This window comes from Carassius auratus, chromosome 14 (genome assembly GCF_003368295.1).
Source record: "Carassius auratus strain Wakin chromosome 14, ASM336829v1, whole genome shotgun sequence".
Taxonomy (NCBI): Eukaryota; Metazoa; Chordata; class Actinopteri; order Cypriniformes; family Cyprinidae; genus Carassius; species Carassius auratus.
The window spans coordinates 27,509,230-27,527,016 of NC_039256.1; the positions used below are offsets into that span (position 1 = coordinate 27,509,230).

A 17,787-nucleotide genomic window follows, 5' to 3' on the forward strand; every position below is an offset into this window, starting at 1 on the left:
TGACATGTTAAAAAGGAAACAAACAGAAGTGTATTTAAAGGAATAGTTCACCCGGAAATATTTAAGCTTTCCTTCAAGCTTAAACACATATTGTAGTAGTGTTATTTATATATTATCATAATATTTATTAATATTCTAAATGACCTTTTTTTAAGATTTATGTTTGTATATGTTGTGGCATTTTGTAATTGCATACATTTTTTATGTGTTTTATATTTTTAGTGACTTTGTTTTATTTCAGTTTTTTTTATTATTACCAAAAATCAATAGTTTTATTTTACAGTAACAACACTGCTGCATTGTTGATTGCGGCAAGTGCATGAAAATGGTATTTAAATGACCTGCAATCACCTTCTTAAGTTTACTTCACCCCTTAAGAACCAGGTTTCACTCACTGAAGAATAAAATGAAATGAAGCTAAACGTGTATCTGGACTTTTGTTCTGGCTTATGGGGGTTCTTAGAGAAACTTTACCGTGTTGAACACAAAGTGAGATAGGTTGCAAAGAAGAATAACAAAAGAGATGCTGCAGTGGCCCTCGACACATCTGGACTCACCAGATCCATTACAGTTCAGTCTTTTGGCTGATCCTCCATTAAAGTGAAGAGGAGCCGTGCCGATGTGTCTCAGTGCTGCATTCTGTCCCCTCACGCTGAAAGATTTGACTTGCATTTCCTGAAGTCATTCTCAGACAGACAAGAAATGAGCAGGATTATAAAGGAGCTCTGAGCTAAAGGGGAATACAGGCCTGGAGTTCAACATCAAAGAGAAACAGAACTGTAAAGTCACCTTTAAGATGAGAAAAGCTAACTTCCATAATTATGGGAAGCTTACAGTAAGTTTTGTGCTTTGATATTTTCAGCTGAATAAACCAGGATGAAGGGAACACAACTCTGCCAATGCTTATGTGTGTGTGTGTGTGTGTGTGTGTGTGTGTGTGTGTGTGATTATTGAACTCATGCTATGCCATTAGCATTGGCTGATGGTGTGAAATGGGCGTTAGTGTTTTGACAGGCCCGACTGAGCTTAGTGGTTGTAAAGATTAGGGTCCTGTCAGTCTGTTCGACAAGACACAACATCAGAATGAGAAAATGGAGCCAATCACAGAGCATCCAGACAATCTGCCCTAAAATTTCTCTGGCAGAGACAGACGCGGGACCAGCGGCAGCCATCTTAGCGGCAGCGGGCATAAGATGGCCTCCTGCCCTGGATCACACGAGTGAGCTGCCTATAGTGCTCTGTGTCATAAGTGAATGATTTCAAAGGGTTTCATATGAAAGACTTCTGCACATTTAAAGAGACAGTCCACCAAAACAGGTGTTTTGTTTTGTTTTGTTTTGTGTTTTGTTTTGTTTTTTGGTCCAATGTTGTTCAGTTTTCAAAATATCTTTTATTTTCAACCGAAGAAAGTAAGTCATACAGTTTTAAAACAACAAGAGTTAATAATAAATGATGGCAGAATTTTTATTCATGATTTTTTAAGTGCACAAAAGACTCGTTTGTACAATTTAAACTTTTTCCACATGAAGCGTAGTAATATGCTTTGATAAATAAATATAAAAAATACATAGCACAAGCACAATTTTTGGTGAAATACTAGGTTATTGTTATTGTTACCTCTTTTATATAGAATAAATTTATCAATGCGGTTTAGTAATTCTGGGGTATTTTGGGTATTTCACACCTGTTTTCCGTCCTGCTTTTCTCTTTTCTCCTCATTTCCTCTCACACACCTGTAAGGTAAACTATGTGTTGCATTTCTTATATTCTGAGGTCAAATCCGCCTCCTTTTCCTCCCCATCTTCAGCATGTTTGAATGCAGGTGTTGGATGACGGTTGTGCTAAACGTGTAGGTGTGCTGTTGATGAAAATAGAGGGAAGGAGAGAGTTTGGGAGAAATTATGAATGGCTCTCATTAGGGCGGTAATTTGTCACTTTCCATCTGACTGGGTTCCAGCTGTCTCTTCCAGAGCTTTTTGGCCTTTTTGGCTCACCGTCTTCTCACTGGCCAGATGGGTGGAGATATTTAGTGCTGCCGCTAGACCCGGGCCGCGGTATTAGGATGCGTCTGCGAGCGTATTCACAAGACTTTGCCGACAGGACCGCTTCAGTCAGCGGCATGTCTACTTCTATCCCATAATCCGTGAATCTACCGAAATGATTTTCACATAATGGTATTAAATTACATAATGTAATTTTCTGAGCGCACTTACCCAGAGGCTCCAACAAGTGATGGAAAAGTTCGACTCAGCAGCATTCAAAAAACAAGGCACTGGCTTAAACTTGATGAATTATGAACTGCGTGAAGCCAAGCATCACAGTGCACTTTCAAGTAGTCAGTCCACAAACTTTTCCAAATCGAGTTTTATCAAAATGGAGTAAAGCCTAAAAGCAACGACATTGGAGAAACGCTGGGTAATGAGAGACTGATCCCAAAGTACTTCTGACAGCTCTTTTTAGCTCTAGGAGACCAGCCAATGTGGAAAGGTACACAAATGATGCTCATAGACTTCTGTCAGAGTAGACAGCATATTTCATTTTATGGTAATAAAATCAAGCCTGTGCGGGATAGAATTACAGTCTGTTCAATAGGTTATACTGTTTTGAATCTGGATATTGATTGTTCATTTGGCAAAACCTTGAAAATATGTTTTCCCCAAGCATTTCTAATAGACAAAAAGTTCCAGAAAATACAAACTACCGTTCAAAAGTTTGGGGTTTGGATAGTTTTGGAAAGTTTTGAAAGAAGTCTGTTACGCTCACCCAAGGCTGCGTTTGACTAAATTACACATTAAAACAACTTTTTGATGCTCAAACTACCAGTGCAATATTTTGAAAGTAGCACAAAGTTGATACTTTTCAGGAAATCAAAAATTGGATAGTATTTTAAAAATAATTCAAGGGGACGTTCGAGGTCAAATCCGCAGATCCACAGTAGCACATCCCCTCCCAGAGAGATAACGGGAATTTAGGAAGGACGGCAAAGGAGAAGAATCATCTAGAGGAACAGGTGCCCCCCCATCCAGCCCCCTTCTAACGAGCCTTTGTTCTAAAAACACAAAGCAATTTATACTGACCTTTATAGAAATGTAGCAAAAATAAATTACAATAGTTAAAAAATGCCCCTGAGCCTAATTGCAAAGGAGATTAAGTTTCCTATAATTGCTTTTGGCCACCTAATGCAATTTTTCCTTTTTTTGTAATTAAAGTGATTTAAAAATTTAATAACCCCCAACACACACACACACACACACATGCATATACACACACAGGCTTCTCTTGTCCAGTGCCATAAATACTCTCATTATTGAAGCAATGGTCCATTGAAAATGGTGTCATGGTTTTGTGTGATGAATATTGTGTGCTTGTTAAAACGAGTTCAACGTCAATAAACATTTTGCCTCTGAACTGTTTTAAGTATTCATTGCAACTTAACACATATGATTCTCTGTTTCTGTTCAGAGAAAATGACTCATTGGTGCACCTACGCTGCTTCTGTCTACTGTTTGACAAGAACAGGTTCCCAGAATTCCAGCTGCTCTTCTACAGTATCCTCAGATACCCATATGCAGCTCTGCCGTTCTGTGTTTTTATGGTCGAATTCTTACTCCTTCTCTTTAGAAGTCAAGCTAATCAGCCAGCAGCACACTTAACCTCGCGCTCTTTCATCTGCATATTCGCTGAGCTCTTCAGTGTTTTTTCATCTCCTCTGTGCATTAGTGAAGATCCCCATATCTCTCTCTCGTTGTTTCTCTCTTCCCATTCACTGGTTCTCAGATGCGTTTGCCATAGATGCTTTTATGAAATGCTGACGGTAAACATATCCTTCCTCGTCTTTCTCTTTATTATTTACAGGGACTCTGCCCCATGTCCCTGGGGTCTTCTTAACAAGCAATCCAATCAGCCGGCTATATTTCCTTATATAGTTAGACTTGTTGTCAATTTAGGTAAGAAGAAATGAGTAGTTTTATTTAGCAAATTAAATTGATCAAAAATCTCAGTAAAGACGTTTATATTGTTACAAAAAATATATTTTTTTAAATAAATGCTGTTGATTGTGAACATTCTGTTAATCAAAATATTGTTAAATAAAATAACAGTTTGCACAACAACAACAACAAAAAATCTGATAGTAATAATCATGTTTCTTGAGCAGAAAATCTGTATATTAGAATAATTTCTGAAGGATCATCCAAGACTGAAGACTGTGACAGCTTCGCCATCACAGAAATAAATTACATTTTAAAAATAGAAAACGTTTATTTTAAATCGCAAAGGTATTTCACAATATTTCTGTTTTAACTTGGTCTTGGTGAGCATAAAAGACTTCTTTCAAAAACATTTATAAATATTTTTGAATGCTAGTTGATGTGTATAGTTTTTGTTTACTTCGTCAATTTAAGTTAACAATTACATTTTTGTTATTAGTGTGTTATTATTTATTTTTATATTTAATAATACTTTAAAACAGCAAATAAAAACGTAACTGTAACGAAATCCTTGCTTGGACTCGCCACCTAAAATGAAATCTAAAATAAATATAGAAACAATATTAAAATCAAATCTATCGAATAAGCTCGCTGCACTGGGGCCCTGTGTTTTGTGAGTGAGTGTGTGAATGGAGGTGTGTTTCTGACACAGGCAGCAATGAACCAAATCAATAACACAAGGCACAGCCAGCAACCTTCACTCAATATCCCTGAATGACCGCATACTGACAAAAGAGTCATGGGGAGAAGTGTGACGAGCGTTGAAGAGGGAAGTTGAGTCAGATGTGCTCATACACTTTCTGCATTCAAGGTCTTCTACAAAAGCACCTCTTCACCCTCTCGCTTTCTTCCATTCCTGCTAACAGGCAGTCAGGGGTTGATGTGATGAAAGGAAGATGAAAGTGAAGCTGTGTGTATGCACTTGATAATCTGTTTTGTGTACCATGTGGCTTTTTGAAGTTAAAGCGACTCTTAAAAGACAGAAAGTGCACAGTCTTCGTTTGATCTCAATTAAAACGATGGCCAATACATTGTCATTTTAGTTTTACTGATCTGAATCTTAAAAGATTGCCGTTCAGTCGTCCTCAGATAATAGCGAGCACTGTCTTTTCCCTCAGTGCTGTCTTTGCAGGAGTAATTAAGATAGGTAATAGCCTCCTAATTCCTCCGCCTTTATGAGGACTGACTGCACACGCTTCTTTGAAGAAAAAAAAAAAAACATTGCAATTTTACCTCTGATGTCATGGCAATTACTCAGGAACTCAAGATGCATTTAAAACCAATGACTTTGCCCAGCTCCCTTCGTGCATTTGTTCGCAGCAAAAAAATTACCTGTGCTTCATAACTGCAGGCTCTTTATTGTCATATAGCGCATGTATATGGTTCTATTACAGGATGCTTTTGGGAAATCACATCCGTAACATCTGTATTACAGTGATGAAGTAGACTGTGTCTGTGTGTAAATGTGCTCATGCAATGCTCCCAGCGTGGAGTTTTACTGGACAAAAAAATGCTGTGAGCAGCACTTCCTGTCTGCTGTTCTGCAGTCCAAGCACTCCATAACTCACAAACACACACACACATGTACATGAACATTCCAACTATTTGCTTCGGTCACGGTACTTTTGTTTGTATATTTTCAATGCACGCTGAGCATGATGCCATTTTCAGCCCACGTTATCTATGCACAGGTGTGAGCACATAAATTTTGCATGCATTTATGGGCTCATATAACTTGTGCCATAAATTTCCTTTGTGACCTCATAGCTTGCTTTTATGAGAAACACCTTGGAAATATTTTATGAGTGCATTGTGCAACATGAACAGCACAGGGGACTGTTATGGTTAAGGTCAGCTTGAAATCAAAATTCACCCTATTTACTTTCTTAATATATTTTTCTGAGCACATTTTATCAGTACATGTTGTTCTTAAGAGGAAAAAAAATCATAATCCTTCATCAAAATTACAAAATTGACCATTTATTTTCTTAATACATGTTTCTGAGCATATTTTATCAGTACGTTATTTTAAATTCAAAAAGTTTCCATAATCATTCATCAAAATGACAAAACTTGCACTGCTCAGAAACAACTTAATATGAATAATTAATAGAAACCAATAGCAGATAGCTACTTATGCATTGTTTCAGGCTACTGTTGTAAGCAATGGAGCCTTGTAAAAGTTCCCGGTTAATATAATAAAGTTTACGGCAATAACAGTAAAGTACGATACATTTGTAGAAGTATTACTACTGGGATGCATAATAATGTTCTCAAGGGTGAACTTAATCTTCATCCTACACGTATCGGGTAAAAAGCCTCTTCAGAAATGGGTTCCCAAGGTGTTTTAGGAGGGGCATAGTGCTCCATTAACCCACTCCAAACTCATATTTTTGAACGAATTTTACTATGAAACAGACACTTTTCATGAGCCAGTCAATTCCTGATGGATGAAATCAAATCTCGCAAAGCATTTTTTGTATTAAATTTGATGTTTCACATGGAAACACATAATATCACAAAAGTAAAATGGGTTGTAAAAGCCATTTGATGTTGACTTCAGAGATTTTCATTGAAGTCATTCGAATACAATTGATCACATGAGTGCATTATCACATAAATGAGTTCATTTGTCACTTGATTCGGTGCAATCTGCTTGCTGTAGAATGTTTAAATGTTGTTCGTCTATCATGTTAGTATGTTGATACCTGCCCTGTGTCATGTCACATGATCATAACAAGTTTGTCTCCTCCTTTTATCTGTCCATTCTTCAGGTCGTCCCCTCCCTCCCTCCACAGCCTCCTCCAGCCTCCTGCCCCCTGCTCCTTCTCCCCCACCCGTCCCCCTTCATCCAGCCCCGCCTACCATAAGGGAGTGTCAAGTGCCCTTGTTGGACAGCAGCTCCTCCCACACCATGCTGGAGCCCCACCCAGAGGACCAAATCTCCCCCAACTCATACCTGCTCCGGGCCCAGCCCCCTACTGGTAAGCCCCTCCCACTCACATCTCATTGGCTGATGCCCCATTGCCATCTTACTCATTTTCTGTGTCCTGTATTTTTGTCCACTATGAAAATAATAGTTCCTAACACTGTGTTTTAACTAAATACAATATCATCAACAAAATGAGAGATAAAAACCGAGTTGTTCAAAACATTGACAGTGACTGCTGTTGATCATGACGGTTGATATCAGTACCTCCCACTGAAAAGGAATGGTTTTGTCACACTACAGGGAAAAAATTCAGTTTTCCCTCCTCTTCCTCTGTCTTAGATATGTATTTTTAGATCAGTCATTCTTAAAATTTTATGTATCCAGATCTGATATTTCTTTTCAGACACTTTTGCTACAGTAGCTATCACATCAGTAATACAGTAGTACAGTGTTGTTATTGTTAACTAAAACTGTTAAAAAATGTTTTGTTGTTGTTGTTTATTCAGATAAAGCTGAAATAAAAATAAAATAAAAATATTAGATTAAATATTAGATTAAAACTAAATGGAATTTAGAAAAGCTATTTTTGCAAATTAACTGAAATAAGCTGAAGTGCTAAAATGATTAAAACTCAAATTTCTCAAACTACAAATTAGTTATATTAAAATTATATTAAATGTTTTTTGTTGTTGTTAAATTAAAACAAAAATCTAACTGAAATAAGTTGAATTGATAAAATTATTAAAACTAAAATTGGCAGAAATATAAATGAAAGTTAAATTAAAATATTTAAAAAATGATATAATTACATCAACTAAACTATACTGTAATACTATTTGTATAAATACTGCCATATCGAAATTATACCAAAATAGTATTTTAATGATGCAAACTTACACAAAGTTGGATATTTAAAGTGGAGCAGGTTTGTAATAACTGAAATAATTGTTCATAACTGAAACTTACACTGTAAATAACTAAACTGGTGTAACTTGGAAGGGTTTGGATGGATTTCTGATGTCTTAACAAGGTCTGTATGGATGGCCCACAACATGGAAGAAATTGGGTTTATTGTTTGTCATTTTGTGGTTAGGACGTAGTGTTAGTATTGTTTCTGAAAAGGTCATTTTGTTATAGGAATAGATTATATTTATGACGAATGAAGCTCATGGTGACAACAAATGGAAATTAAATCAAACAGCATTGGTTTCCCACAAGGGTGCAGCATAGGAAGCACTTATATTATGGTGACTTATTACACTTTCACAGGCTGTGTAGAAGCTCACTATAACAGGTCAGACTGAACAGAGTGTGTGTGTGAGTCGTCTTAGTACAGCTGTGCTCATTCAGAGTAATTAATGCTCCGTACGCTGCACAGTCCTCCAAACTTTGCCCCGCGTCCAAATCTGCAATCCAGGGGATATATTTAGCAGAGAGGAGGGAAAAAAGTTGTTAATGTAATTTCTGCTAGAATATAATCTATTGTTAATGGCATTAGCCTCTCCTTTGATCTGCTATAAATCTTTATTACGTCTGATCAGGGGCCCAAGTTCAGAAGCAACGCGATTATAAACCTTTTAAAATGACATTACATCATGCCTCTAATTGGTTTACTGTTTGCTGCAGCAACATCAATCATTTGCAGACTAACCACGCTGTAAATAAATTCACTCCAACACTGCCAGCTCCGCGGCTCTAGAACGACGGCAGAAGGATTATGGATGAGAGAAGATCAAAAATTGGAGAGGGGAAATCACAGTGTCTCTCAATGCAGGCAAGGTGACCACTAATAGCTTTGTTGAGCCTGTTAGTATTCTCGTTTTTTTCTTCTGAGCTGCCATCAAATTTGCATTTGCTGAAAGGAAATTGCAAAAATAGATTTTTTGCTTAAGAATCTAACTGATTAGTATTAGAAATATGTCAGCCTCTACACAACAGAACAGCAACAATAGTGATGATGATGATGATGATGATGATGATGGTGGTGGAAATAATAATACAATTATTAGTTCTTTTGTTCTTGCATCACTTTGGTACTTAAATTACCCTAATCATGCTGCAATTTTAATTTGGGAGAAAATATCTGTATATTTCTATATTCTAATCAGCTCTATAAGACCGCTTTGACAAATGCCATTCATTGTTTTTGTAATGAACGGGTCGTTATCGCATTTGGAAAAAAATAACTACTTTGAATATCATATGCTTGCAAATAATTATTTATATTTCATATTCTTTGCAAGTTTGTCATATAGTTTGCATTTCCTTGATCTGATGACACATTCAGCTCTGAGGAGTTTCAACGCATGCAATTAGCCTGAAAATAAAGCACTAAATAATTAGCTTATTAACATATTGCCTTGAGCTTGGATTTTGTGTACAAGTCTGAGAATGTTTAGTTTCTTTGTGTGTGTGTGTGTGTGTGTGTGTTTTACATCTTGGGGTGTTGGATTGAGATTGGAAATGTGCGTTTCCGTGAGATTAAGTCCAATTAAATGTCCTGTGAGCTTGTTGAGGGTGATTGCCGTGCAGGAATTGAAATATCTGGTCAAGTGCTCTAAGTAGATGTTTTTGAGTCTGGTAAGTCTGTTTATTACTGGTTGGTTTTGAATGTAAACATATAAAAACTTCAGTATTCAGGAGAGCGATGTGTATCTCTATATTTCTGTTAGTGTTTATTGCAGGTCTGTGCTCCAGTGGGTTATATTGCACAGCTGGACTGCGTCTCTGCCAGTGGGTAGCGCTGACACTGGTGGCATGCACACGGTGCCACAGTCATTACTTGAGCTATTGCAGCTGTCAGCGAGGCTCTGTGACTGGCAGCCTGGCTGTGTTAAAGAGAGCTCTCTTAGAAATGTGATGAAATTCAACATAAAGGCTTGTAAAAATGAAGCCATAGAAGGTTGGAAAACACTTTCTTTTAAATAAATCTACCACCATCCAAAAGTTTGGAGTTGGTAAGATTTTTTTTATTTCTTTTTTGAACAATCATTTTGCGAAATTTTACAATTTCAAATAACATTTTAGATTGTAATTGGTTTTAAAATGTCATTTATTCCTAAGCTGAATTTTCTTCAGTGTCACAATATCCTTTACTAATCATACTAATGTGTTGATTTGCTGCTCAAGAAACATTTCTGCTTATTATCAATAATGAAATCAGTCATGATGCCCTCTAAAAAAGTCCATTAATTTGGTTGCTGATAATGTGATTCACGGCCTGTATATTTGAAAAACACTGAAGCTGATTTGTGGCATTAGGTGTCTTTCCAAAGAGAGCTCCTGGAAAGAGCCACTGTGTGTGTGTGTGTGTGTGTGTAGGAAGAGCTTGTGTTTGCATCTCTTTCCATTTATTATAAATGGAGAGTGTCGGCTAGCTATTTTTAGCAACTTCCAAAGTCACATACTCCTGCCAGTGAAATCAGCCGTAGATCCTCATGCAATGAATTTTTAATCACCGTGTGCTTTGAAGAAATTCTGTTGAAACAATTTAGTTTGGACTGGATGCCCCCTTAAAGCTAATGTTATGCTGTTTTGCAGTAGTAATTAAAGACGTGCTGTTGCATAATAGTTTATTTTTTTATTTTTTTAAGTTATTGTTTTTGTATTAGGGTATTTAAGCTTTTGTGCTCAGAACAGAAGGCCGTGTGTGTTTGTGTGTGGGAGGGTTTTAGAGAGGGGTTTCAAAAGCCTGTTTATTTTCAGGCTGATTTGATGACTCTTCTCGCAGACTGTTATTATTGCTCATTACAGGAGGGGATTGGGCCAAAGAGGCGGAATGTGAGGGAAATGTTTCGTTCGGAGCCCAGCATACAGCTTGCATTTACTTCTGTTACCACCAACCGAGCTGTGTTTTAATTAAACCTCAGAATAAATGTCCAGGAGTTCAACAGCATGACCTCCAGACCAGCTGCTGTCCCTTCACTCTGAGGGAGCGGGCATCTGTAAGTGTCTTTATGAGGGATGAGAAATGGGACTGAAAAGAGGTTCATTCAGTGAACCTGTTGAGAAAAAGATTAACTAATTAATACGAGTGATCATTTTGGAGAAATTGCGAAAACAATTCCATTTAGACTTGACAGTGCCTTTTAAAGCTAATTTAATTTCATGCTGTGGTAATTAACGATGTGCTGTTGCGCAAGTTTTATTATTATTGTTATTATTTATTCATTTAGTTATTGTTTTTGTATTCGCGTGTTAGTGAGAGGGACGGAATGTATTAAAGGTGGTGAAGAAAAATAAGGGAACTGTGGAAGCTATTTAGTTTAGACTCGACACCCACATTTAAAAGCTAATTTCATTCTGTTTGCAGTGGTAATTAAGGGTGTACTATTGCATAATTGCTTTTTTATAATTATTGCTTTTATATTAGCATGTTTGTGCTCTGATGAATAACACAATAATGCAAACCTTCAGTAGGGAAAAGAAAATAATGCCCTAAGAACTTTATAAAAAAAAAAAAAAAAAAATCTGCAAAAATCTTCCTCAGCAAAAATCTAATTTCAGGATTTGTTTTATAGTCAAATAAATTAAGTTAAAAACTTTTTTTTATTTTATTTTATTAGGTTACAAAGATTGTATCAAATTATGGTTCTAATATGTTTTACTCTTATGATCAAGTGATTTACAAATGCTTTGCAAGTCAGTTTGAACCAGTTCAAAGAAATTAACTCACAAATGGGACTGCTAAAGATGGTAACAAACAGACTTCACAAAGCCGTTTGAATTTCTGTAAGATTTAGGCCAGTGTTCTGCTCTTATGAGAGAAAGAAAGCAGAAGTCTTGACGCCTACTGCTCCTCTTGGCTGCGGCTGCTGTGCGGGCATCCTTCCTCAGCATCCAACACTTGCGCTGAACCACAGAAAATATCAATAAACATTTTTACTGAGGCTGGGCCTGGAAAACAAACATGGTGGCTTTCTGTTCCCGCTGCCAGTGTGCCTCCGGAGCTCTACTGTGAAACTAATGCAGTGTACTCAAAGCCAATTGCATCCTGCTCAGCGCCTCCGCTCTGCTCTGCCCGGCACAGGCATGGTCCCAGAAAGAGCAGGGGGTGGGTTTAAGTGCTAACCTCAGGCAGGCCGGACTGTGTGTGGGGATCTGCTTTTAGTAAGAGCGAGCTGAACCATGTAGGTTTGGATCTGTGTCAAGCTAGATGACCTCCACGCTGCGCTATTGAGACTGGCACAAAACTCCACTACGCTTTCAGTGTTTTCAGACACACACACATAATCCTCAGTGCTTTGGTGCTTAAGTTGTAGGGGGTGTACATGTTTCCAGTGTGCGTGTAGTAGTGAACGAATGCGTAGCATTCTTAGCCTGAGCACATGTGAGTATGTTAGCACGCAAGCGTGAGTTCAGTCAGATCACATTACTGTGTGTGAGTAAAAGTCGGAGTGTTTTTTGTGCATTTGGAAGCAAAATGTCTGCTATCTGTCTTCTTTATAAATTCTGTGTCTATTGATTGCCTGGGAGTTTTATTATTCTATTTGCTAGGAGTTGCTATTAATGATGTTGTCATATCAGGTTTTTGCTGGAATGTTGAGTGTAGAATAACACACTTTAGTTGCAAATTAAGTAAAAAAAAAATGAAAGTGACGTCCCATACTCGGAATTTGTGCTCTGCATTTAACCCATCCAAGTGCACACACACACACAGCAGTGAACACACACCTGGAGCAGTGGTCAGCCATTGCTGCAGCACCCGGGGAGCAGTTTGGGGTTCAGTGCCTTGCTCAAGGGTCTCACTTCAGTTGTGGCATTGAAGATGGAAAGAGCGCTGGTTATTATTACAATCCCTGCCTGACCTGAGACTCGAACCCATGACCTTCCGGTTACAAGTCCGACTCTCTATCCATTAGGCCATGACTGCAGTTAATATGTCTGCAGTGTTTAAAACAACAATATTCATATAGCAGTGTTGTAAACAAAGAGGTCTGGAATACCTACTGTAGAAAAAGCTTTACATTAACAATTGCTGTGCTGGTTTAGGTTATGAGAATTATGTGTTTGGATCTCTGCTAATAGGCCTTTAGTTCTGCTGGCAGGAAGTTTTGAGCCAATCGTCAGAGCCATAAATGCCATGTGACTTATCAAAATGGAAAAATGATCAAATCTTTACAATTGACAGCAACTTTAGAATGGTTATCAATGGTGAAATAAAGCAATAATCCAAAAGAAGCCGTGGCTTACAGTGAATTTATAACAGCTAGTTCACTTTTAAAAATAAAGGTGCTAAAAAGATTCTTCACAGCGATGCCGTAAAAGATCCATTTTTGGTTGCACGAAGAACCATTCAGACAAAGGTTCTTTAAAGAACCGTCTCTTTCTTACCTTTTTATAATCTGAAGAGCCTTTTGTTGCAAGTGGTTGCCAAGCAACAGAAAGAAACAGCAACATACACACTGGCACAGGTGTATTTTGGAGAGTCATTTTGGAACCACTTTGAACGCGGCTCAATCAATCTGAATCGAGGACAGCTGTCCGTTTTGTAAGATGCTTTTTGTAGCCAGATGATGCAGTTCTGGCATCTACCAGCAGGTGATAACTGGACCATGCCAAACCCACATTGTAAAATGTATCCTATTTCTAGGTGATTATGTGCCAAAATAACCTTCATCTTCCATTGTATTGCTGTTGTTTACAGCACATGTGAACAGGAATCTATACTCGACCGGCCCTCTGCTGCAATCTGCCGAGAGTTGAATCTTGGCACTGTCAGTGGCGAAAGAAAACCACCGTGTTATCAGTGAAAATGGTGGGATGGGTTGGTTGTTTAAGACTATAAGAGTAGGAGGTCTCCGTGGCTGTTTCCTAATTACATTCTTTTATTTATTCACAAGCGTTTTCCACTAAAATCACACTCTGTTTTACCTCCTGTGGTCCAGGGCCTCTCTCCCATCTCCTTTATCATCCCAAATTGACATTTATGTACTCACTCCTATGGTTTCTGCCGCTAATGTCCAGCGTTTTATTTCAATTTGTGTTGGTGTCTGTGAGCTGTTGTTGGTTTAACTGTAGCCAAACAGGGGGATTGGATTTTAGCTTTATCCTTGAATGTGTCCTTGGTACATAACTGTCTGATCGTTTGTGCAGAGGTTTCAATTATATAGTCTCATCTCATTTTTAGTACAGTTTCCAGAATAATACGTGTGCATCAGTCAGTCTGTTTATCATAGGCATCAATTAGTTTCATTAAAAAATTCAAACCTCGATTTTCCTCTAAAGTAAACCTTCAATTACTCATTCTTAAAATAAGTATGTTAGGCTGTATAAATCTGTTAGTGTCCTAGAGTAAAGGAGACATGAAGAGTGAAAAGGACAGTGATTACTGTGCGCTGCGGGTGTGAATTTTTACCCTCACACAGACACACACAGAGCCTCGACACAGCCATTTCATAGTCGACGCGGGATAAAAGTTGATGATGCGTGCAGAGGTTTACGAATGAAGAATGCTTCTTCATGAATATGAAAGCAGCCTTTTCATCAGTCTAGGAAGGGCTGACAGGGGAGACTACAGTGTTTCGCCTTGACCACAAGTGGCTTTTGCATTTGTTGTTTTCTCCAGCTTTGGGCAAACAGTTTTTTAAAGCCAGTTTTGCAGGTAAAAGTGCAAAAGCATTTGTAAAAAAAAAAAAAAAAAAAAAAAAAAATATATATATATATATATATATATATATATATATATATATATATATATATATATATATGTATGTATATATGTATATATAAATTAAGTGAAATGCTGTTATTTTATCATAAATAATGCTGAAATCCTGTCCTTCAGACTTTATTCATCAAAGAATCCTGAAAAGCACATCACAGAATGATATAAACATATATATATATATATATATATATATATATATATATATATATATATATATATATATATATATATATATATATATATATACTAATAAAAAATCCTTTTACATTGTAAATAATATTTGATATTATTTCTGTTTTTAGTGTATTTTTGGTCAAATAAATGCAGTCTTAGCATAAGATACTCCTTTCAAAAATATGAAATAATTATGCCAACCCCACACTTTTGAATTGCAGTACATGTTTATTAGTTACTAGTTACCTCCCAACTTCCCAACAGGCATTTAGGGTTTTAATTACTTTGCTGTCCTTAGATGTTTCTTTGCATGCATATTTATGTGTTTGTGACCTTGGGTTTGTGTACACACTTCAGGAGGGTGTTTGAGTGTGTATTGGCAGATGCTAAATGTCTCTCTGGGGTTAAGAGTTCACCCCCCTCCCTCCACATTGAACATCTGTACACTGCCCTTTTTCACCCTGCACCTGGACCCAAAATCAGGCCACGTCTTCCAGATTCACTGTTATAGCAGCCTGCTGACGAGGACTTTTACTCCAGCCACAGGGATCATGCCTCTAGAGAAGAAGAGGCATTCATCTTGTGGCCCCAGACAGCCATACATAGTGTTACAAACAAAAGTACACTTAAACAGAAGTTAACAATGTCCAGACCTATTTCCAGCACACCTATAGAGCTAATGAGAGACAGCAACTAAACTTTACTTCACCTTAGCACTGCAGGATCACCTTCATAGTTATGCTCTGCAAACTTGGTAGAATCTGAATGTAGGAGGGAGTGGGATAAGATGTGTGTGTTGGTGGGGTGGGGGGGGGATTGCATCACCACCTTCATCTAGTATTTTGGAAGTTTCAATAGTTTTCATGTCCAAATAAGTGTTCTATGTGGCAGGTAAATTACATTTTATATTAAGTATTGTGTAAATGTGTAAAGTTCTAAAAGTATATATGATACTTGTTGCTGAACTGCTAGTGTATAAATCAATTAAATGATTCAAACATGAATATTAAATGAAATGCTAATATCATAACATGGAAAGCAGGAAATGTTCTATTCAAAATACTGAAAATCTTCAAAATCTAACCCCCTTTAATGTGATTTCCTATGAGAAAAAAATTCTTAAGTAAATTATAATTAAAATTATCATATAAAAAGTCTAAATTATGCTAAAAAGATAAATTGTGTACCAAATCATATTTGTTTGTTTGTTTATTGTGTACAGTATACTTGCTTATTATTTCAGTTCATCTGAATATGTATTGCTATCATTAAATAATGCATTTAGTTTGTATCTCATGTCTCAATTATTTTAGCCTTGCCTAGGGGTTATTTAAAGGGATAGTTCACCCAAAAATAAAAATGATGTCCTCATTTCCTCACCCCCCCCCCCCCCCCAATGTCTTTATGAGACATTTCTCACAATATCTTTCATCCCTCAGTGCTCACTGATAACAGATCAGAGTCTGAGTCATCAGAGTGTGTCACCCCTAGATAAAGCCATAGGACCGCTGAGCTCAGATCAGTCCTCAGTGATCTTTAGACAGGGGGTCAGACCCCATCACCCACCCCACTGTGCCTGAGCGCCATGATCTCTCCCAATTCCCAGCACTCAGGGACCGACTTTACACTCATTCCATGTTTGATCCAGCAGTGTTGCCATTGTAATACAGCGAGAAACAGCAGATTACATGGCCAGGCCAGCACTGATCCACTCTACTTACACACACACACACACACACACACACTTGATCTGTTCTCCTTTGGTTGGATTTAGTTTGTAACAACAAACTCTTGACGTTGTATTTGTCAATACTCTTTGTTCATGAATTTAATCCCCCGCACATGCACGTTCTTCTCTCATAGTCCTTGGCAAATGCACATTCTTGTGTTTAAAAAGAAAAGAAGAGGATAAGAGGAGAGAGAGCGCAAGAGGCTTTTTACTGTCGCAGATTTAGTGTCTCGCAGAGCAAACACTTGCTAAGCAGAGGACAAGCAAACAGATCGTATTTCCTGCGTACAAAATAAGAAATGTATCTCATTGCATAGCCAAGGGGCAGTCTATTTAGATTTGAGAGTGAGTAGTTATATTTAATAATTATTTTTGTTTGAAATTAAACCGAGAGTCTGGAAAATTGTTCTAATATTTAATTATTCAATTATTATTATTTATTACAATTTTTAAAGCTAACTGTTATCCATTTTCAAAGTTACACTATAGGAGTACTATGGTAAGTATCATGGTACTTTGCTTTCTTGATTTTTTTTACTCAATATTTTGACATTAACCTTGTCATTGAAATTAGCTTCTAACATGGTCCAAAAATAAACCTGATATAGAAATTGACAAATTTTTGTTCTTGTGTTAAACAAAAACTCACTTGAGATTCAGTGAGTACACAATGACAAAATTTTCATTTTGGGGTATATCTTAATTTAAGAATGTTTGGTTGTTTGTACTGGAAATAAGACAGAAAATCACTTTTTTTTGCAGTGCAGTGAGCATGTGAGTCTCTTTGTAGGCCTGATTCATGCATTCCTTTAGCCCATCTGCTTGTACTGATCAGACTCCTGACAGCAATAGACAGGGGATCAGGCTGTGGAGCTCGCTCTCAGGCAACTGTCATGGATCAACAAGCATGAGATGGGCAGGCTGAGAAGATGGAAATGGTTTTGGGTGCTGGTGGGAAGGAAACTTGGATTGGGAGGCTCATCTTTATTGCATTACTCCGTGTTTCCTGGGAAAACATTATTAGGAGCATGTTTGATGCTTCTTGTCTGGCCTCCTCTCCGCTCTCTTTCAGTTTTCCTCTGATAGACAAGAGTAATAAATGTAACATGATAGAGAGATTTGTTTTCTTTTTGCTTTAAAATTACATGCCAGACGTTTCCCGAGCACCACAGGTTACCTCATATAAAGCAGCCCTGAAGTGAAGAGCCTCGCACCGCAGCCGTGTCCGTGTACAAAGTGTTTCACGGTAAAAGAGTCAAACAGAGTTGGTGCTTCCTACAGATTCATGCGCCGA

At 37.4% G+C, this 17,787-nt stretch overlaps 1 protein-coding gene across 5 annotated transcripts in view; it reads left to right on the forward strand.

Annotated features, from left to right (window-relative positions):
- Window positions 1-17,787, forward strand: part of tenm2a (teneurin transmembrane protein 2a) — a 273,356-nt gene that overhangs the window by 185,832 nt on the left and 69,737 nt on the right. For 4 of the 5 annotated variants that reach the window (XM_026281000.1, XM_026281002.1, XM_026281001.1 and 1 more), the window contains one exon: window positions 6,764-6,973. The exons of the other annotated variant lie outside the window; for it this stretch is intronic. In XM_026281000.1, the coding sequence (XP_026136785.1) occupies window positions 6,764-6,973 (210 nt within the window). The remainder of the gene's footprint in view (window positions 1-6,763; window positions 6,974-17,787) is intronic. 5 annotated transcript variants of the gene reach the window in all.